Source organism: Bidens hawaiensis, unplaced genomic scaffold, assembly GCF_021521415.1.
Source record: "Bidens hawaiensis isolate Kalapana, Puna unplaced genomic scaffold, B.hawaiensis_p1.1 tig00003393_1, whole genome shotgun sequence".
Lineage (NCBI taxonomy): Eukaryota > Viridiplantae > Streptophyta > Magnoliopsida > Asterales > Asteraceae > Bidens > Bidens hawaiensis.
The window spans coordinates 1,929,893-1,936,082 of NW_027491189.1; the positions used below are offsets into that span (position 1 = coordinate 1,929,893).

Genomic DNA, 6,190 nt, shown 5'->3' on the forward strand with positions numbered 1-6,190 from the left:
ATAGAAAAAAAAAAAAGAAAGGCAAGAAACGTGCAATATACCAAAACCAACCAAGTGAGAAAGAGATAACTTCCGTCACGACTCTCACTTGCGTCACTCTGAACCATCAACCGTCTCTAGTTTCTTCTTCTTCTTCTTCAGTATAATAATAATAAAAAACAAAACATGTATTCATGTTTATTCGTTTAGTTAAATGAACAAACTTTTCTTACCGAACGGTTCACACACCATTTAGCTTAAGTTCATTTTTCAATTTTTTTTTCTTATTGGCTCCTTTTATATTTCATAGAAACATCCAAACGATTTACAATGAAGTGGCAGGTAAGCGGGCAACAAGCTGCGCCGCAACCCTACTAGACATCAAACCCAATAATAATAATAATAATAATAATAATAATAAACCCTTTATTTTACAGTCAGTTTGCAATCAACCTATTCTATTGTATGATTCAAAACGTAGATTGATTGATGGGTGCTCAGAAGAGCGTCCATGCCGGCAAAGGTCCCTATTTATTTCCATTTCCTTTACAAGCTAAATTAATTATCAAACCCTAGAAAGAAAATAAAAGAAAATGTGCCTGTTGTATACTATTTGCGTCAATGTGTCTTTATTGCTGATTCATTTCTGTTGTTGTTATTATTTCATACAGCTAAGATCGATTTCAATGTCGATTTCACCCACATGCTATGTGCTGCTATGATGCTTCATTCTTTCAGGTCTCTCTCTCTTTCTGCTTCTATATTTCATTTAGATTATTCAATACGATTTGGGTTCAAACCCAACCTAAACCGATACTTCTCCTTTTGAAATTTTCCAAATTCTTCTGTTTCCGTGGTTTGGGTTAAAACTGAAAGTTCAGTTTTTGAATTTTTGAAAACTGTTCTGTAAAAACTTGATATTATAAAACAACAACATACCTCATAGCAGAGTTATTGGTAGGGTCCGCGGAGGGTATCTAATTGTTCTGATTCATTTTTCCTTTGATGTGAAACAGAAACTCAGGCACTGGCAGCCCTCTTTCACTTATTGTTGGGAGGTATGATTATCATTTTAATTGCACAACATGTTTACTTACATATTTGTTTTCATGTGAATCGAATCATGTACAACTTATATACTTACTTTTTTTTTATTGCAGTTTGTGTATAAAACACCCAAACTTATTTGGAAAAAGTGAGAAGCTTGATGTATCATGGGACAAAGGGCTTTCGGATTCCAACGTATTGATTGCATATAGGAAACCGAGGCCTGAATGGCTTCCTCAGTATTCTTTTATTCTTCAGGTTTGTTAATATCTAACGTTTTTGTCAACCAGTAACAGTAATCATTTAAGAACCACTGGATCTTTTAAGAGTCACTTTTGTTGACCAGCATTCGGTCTCTCCTGAAGTTGGAATACATGGTGTGCCTGTTGATAACTTTTCAAGAACACAAAGTGGAGGTGTGAATCTTTGTAGATTCTCTGCAGGTTTAGATCTTGATGAGCCAGGAAGTTCCAGTTGGAGCAGTAAAACTAGTATAAAGTTTGAGGTAAAGGAGAGCGTGTTATGTACATGTGGCTATTTAGAACGGGTTAGGCTTGTAAACAAACCCGAAATAACACAAACGAACTTAAACAAACGTGAACTTACGAACATAAATGAAAGTATGAACGGATACTAGTGAATCAAATCATGAAGCTTAGCTAGAGGATGCACAGGCCTAACGTGTTGGAAAATACCCATAGTCTATTTTTAATGAGTACAATCTTTTAAATTATTTTATTCAAACATTTATGATACGTCACTCAACCTGTCAAGGTTGAACCTCCAACATCGAATTTTGACTTTTAAATGCCAAACAGATTAATAATACTAAACTTTGAATTAGTAGCTAAAATTGATAGCAAATACAACAAATCAAATTTTTGTTACAAATACATGAGATCAAATCGTTGTTACAAATAGATTGTAATGTTATTATTGTGAAATGATTTGTTTGACCTTGGTCAAATTGGTATGTAGCATGTGCGTCCAGTCAACGATGATGGCCACTCAATAAGTAGAGATCTACATGGATTTCCAGTGACTTGCAGGTATTTATAATTTACCCATATTCTGTAAATGTTAACTTTTTATAAATATTGCACTCTAAAAGATATCTCATAATATTCTGTAATGCAGCGGTACTCGTGATGATAATATGGTAGTGTTGAAACAGGAGTCCAGATTCGCCAAGGCAAATGACCATAGTTTTACTCGGGTTATTATTCTATCCTTGTTAAATTATTTTTCTGTTGTATATAATTTGAAGAGTTAATTACACAAATGGTCTCTGTGGTTTGACCCAAGTAACATCTTTGGGTATTATTAATGTTTAAAAGTAACAAATTTGGGGTTTAAGGCTCTAACTTCCGCTTACTTTTCTGTTAACTTAAGGTAAAATGACCAAACTACCCTTTTTAGAAAATAACTGTATATATATTTTTATGCGTGTGCATATTAAGGAGTGGTTCAAATTAATATATATATATATATGTGTATATATATATATGTATATATATATATGTATATATATATATATGTGTATACAAGTCAAGTTATCCTTATATCCCAAACACGTTACAAACTGAACCACAAACCCCAGATTTGTACTTTTAAACCTTAGTAGCAAAAGGTGTTACTTCGTCCAAACCACATGGACCATTTGTGTAATTAACACTAATGTGAGCTTATTGTCATTTGTAATTTTTTTTTGAAATATGTTTTATGTTCAGTTTAGTCTGCAAATAGAACAAGGGATTCCTTTAATGTCAAAATGGTTAATCTTCAACCGATTTAAGTTTGCTGCTTCAAAGGGAGTGAAAGTGGGCCCTGGATTTCTTTTGGCATGGTAAATTGTTTATAATATATTCACTAAAAACTAAAGTAATAATTTTTTTAATATTATGTAGTCACATGGTTTTTATGGGACAGTCTTACAGGTGGGTCCATTGTAGGTGATATAGCTCCTTACCAAGCGTTTGCAATTGGGGGACTTGGTAGTGTACGGGGTTATGGTGAAGGTGCAGTTGGATCTGGTAGATCTTGTCTGGATGCTAATGCTGAGCTCACATTCCCTATGGTAATTAGTAACTTGTTAATGTACATTTTAGACATTTCATCAATAGTAAAGCATTTTTCGTATTACCAGAATCATATGCTTGATGGTGCTCTGTTCTGTGATTTTGGATCTGATTTGGGTTCTGGTCGTTATGTTCCCGGTTAGTTTGGATCTCCCTTTTGCTTATTAGTATTTTACTGTTAAAGGGTATTTTTGTCATTTTGCCAATAGTTAAGATGGTTGTTTTTTAATTGACAAGCCAACTGTTACAATATTTTTTTGGGTGATAGATGGTTTAAGTTGATCCTACATGTTAAATAATAGTCAAAGTTATTTTACATGTAAAAGGGTATTTAGACATTTTATGATGTTTTTCTTAATGTACTTGACAAGTCAATTGTTACATTTCTTTTGTGTCAACAATGGTTAAAACTCATCCTACATGTTAACTAATAGTCAAATTATTTTTACTTGTTGAAGGGTAATTTAGAGTAGACGTCTCTTTATCTACTTAACAAGTCAATTGTTGCCAGTGGCGAAGCTTGGACATACACGTCGGAGGGGGGGGGGGACTCAATATGTATAAAAAAAAAAATTCATACACTAGAGGGGGGCGAGCTCAAAATTTTGGTCGAAAACGGGTGAATTTAAACCATGTATAAAATTTTTCGGCTGAAAAAAGATAAATTTACATTGCCGAGCGAAAAAACGGAGGTCGGGCTCAAAATTTTAGTCGGAAACGGGTAAATTGTCACTATATGTAATAATTTTCGGGCAAAAGAAGAATAAAATTTACACTACCGAGCAAAAAACGGAGGGGGCCGGGCTCAAAATTTCGGTCAGAAACGGGTAAATTTACAATATGTATAAAAAATTTCGGCCGAAAAAGGATAACTTTACACTAACGAGCGAAAAAACAGAGGGGGCCGGGGCCACCCTGGCCCCAACAAAGCTAAGTCCCTGATTGTTGCCCTTTTTTTGTGTCAAAGATGGTTAATTGATCCTACATGTTGACTAATAGTCAAAACTATTTTACTCATTAAAATGGTATTTTTGACATTTTACCAATAGTGAGATGCTTTTCTCAATCTATTTGACAAGTCAATTGTTGAATTTCTTTTGGGTCAAAGATGGTTAAAGTTTTTCCTACATGCTGACTAATGGCCACCTTATTTTACTCTTTAATGGTATTTTGGACATTTTACCAATATTTGACTTTTTTAAATCTACTTGACAAGTCAATTGTTACGTTAGTTTTTGGGTCAAAGATGGTTAATATTAATCCTACATTAGTCAAATTTATTTACTAGTTAAAGGGTATTTTAGACATTTAAATCGAGAGTTACAGTTTTTTTTTAATCTAATTGACAAGTCAATTGTTACATTTTTTTTGGTTCAAAGATGGCTAAGACTGACCTACATGTTGACTTATTGTCAAATTATTTTACTCTGTAAAGGGTATTTTAGACATTTTATTAATAGCCAGGACGTTTTTTTAAAATCTATTTAACAAGTCAACTTTTGCATTTTTTTTTTGGGGTCGAAGATGTATAAAGTTGATTCTACATGTTGACCAATGGTCAAATTTGTAATTTTAAAGTTTAAACTCATGTGACCGTGATTCATTTTTTAATAGAAAATCCGGGCTTAAGACATGGTAAACCGGGAAACGGGGTTGGTGTTGGATATGGAGTTCGGGTCAAGTTTCCAATGGGCCACTTTCAGGTCGACTATGCTCTCAATGACTATCAACAAAAGACCATCTATTTTGGCTTTAGCAACGTTGCTTATTGATTCACTTGACTTTTTAAGCCTTTGGTTCATCTAGATCCAAATTTTCAAATTCTTAATGATGATCAAAGTCAACAAATTTTGTTTGGAGCCAAACATGGATGTAAGTATTATCTTATTAATTGCTGTACATACAGTATTTATTTGCTAACTTTACAATGGCCTAGTATATGAATGTAATTATGCAACGTTAGCATCTAAATCAGAATATGTTGCACTGTCAAGAAAATAAGTATTCCACTTAAATGGGATGGATTAGCAAAAGAGTTGGATCCATGTAATTATATAGTAAACCAATGGACTCACGGAGATTTGTCAGCATAGAACAACTATACATTTTAAATGTACAATTGTGGTTGTTTAGTAGATATGAGAAGCAACTAAATTCACTTGAACTTTTATACGTGTATATACATCATAGTTATACTAAAGATAAACCAACTTTTGTAGCGTCTACTAGTTTAAAGTACTATCGATGGCGTTTGTTTGTTGTTAAGTAGTGCCTGGTTCATCGACTGCAGTGGGGTCGGTAAGAAATGTTGGTCCGTGTAACCTTTTGTAACCACTATATCATTACATCCAATTACCGGAAGTGTTGTCACTATTCGTCAAAGAGAACCACACTCGTTGAAGATGTGTTGTTGGTGATGGTAGCAGTAACATGTTTTCTATTTATAACTAACTAGTAAATTACCCGTGTGTTGCGTGGGAAAATTGGTCGGTAAAACCCAAGCGTAGTAACGAAGAGTCAACGCGATTCACGACATTGGAACAAAACCAGAAAAAAAAGTTCGTTAGATTAACATATTTAAAATACAAAAAAAAAGTAGCGGCAAATCCGGTTGTTGGTGCCGGACGTTGGGAAACCCGAGCGTTACGAAGGTGAGTTGACGCGAATTCGGTCGGTGTTAGTAAAGTTCGTTATGGTATAAACAATGTTGGTAAAACCTAGGCATTGTATGTCTTGGACGTTGAGGCAATGAGTCTACACGAATTCAGTCAGTTTCCGTCTTTATGTCACGGTTTCTATCGCGTTCATTATAGTATGAAAACTAAAACAAAGAAAAAAATAAAATAAAATTGAGTTGGACCAATAAGGTGGCATCGGTCGTTTAAATTGGGTATTGGTAAAACCCAAGCGGTCACGGTATTTGAGGCGGCGAGCAATAGGAATTTGGTTGGTTTACGTCATGCTTGTTACGGTACCGGAACAAAAATAAGAAAAATATGTTCGGTTACATTCGTCACGATATCGGAACCAAAGTGAAAAATATATAAATATTTAGGTTAACCAACGGGGTGGCGCGATGACTCATT

At 34.2% G+C, this 6,190-nt stretch overlaps 1 protein-coding gene across 2 annotated transcripts; it reads left to right on the forward strand.

The window, feature by feature from the left end:
- The first annotated feature begins 398 nt into the window (after positions 1-398).
- Positions 399-5,116, forward strand: LOC143623359 (outer envelope protein 39, chloroplastic-like). 2 transcript variants are annotated; one of them, XM_077094289.1, is made up of 11 exons: positions 399-502; positions 651-717; positions 996-1,037; positions 1,140-1,284; positions 1,373-1,531; positions 2,005-2,075; positions 2,164-2,242; positions 2,757-2,872; positions 2,956-3,103; positions 3,173-3,242; positions 4,719-5,114. In XM_077094289.1, exons 1-11 carry the CDS (start codon positions 469-471, stop codon positions 4,874-4,876), a joined length of 1,089 nt encoding a protein of 362 aa, XP_076950404.1. In that variant the 5' UTR covers positions 399-468; the 3' UTR covers positions 4,877-5,114. The 2 variants fall into 2 exon arrangements, with proteins under 2 accessions (XP_076950404.1, XP_076950403.1); XM_077094288.1 differs by having other exon boundaries at positions 2,956-3,242; positions 4,719-5,116.
- The last annotated feature ends 1,074 nt before the right edge of the window (positions 5,117-6,190 follow it).

Bases quoted from the DNA above. Each gene is read 5' to 3' on its own strand.
- LOC143623359 (XM_077094288.1), top strand. From the start codon at position 469: ATGGGTGCTCAGAAGAGCGTCCATGCCGGCAAAG. The intron at 1,285-1,372 runs GTTTGTTAATAT...TTTGTTGACCAG, and splicing joins AGTATTCTTTTATTCTTCAG to CATTCGGTCTCTCCTGAAGT. The intron at 1,532-2,004 runs GTAAAGGAGAGC...ATTGGTATGTAG, and splicing joins AAACTAGTATAAAGTTTGAG to CATGTGCGTCCAGTCAACGA.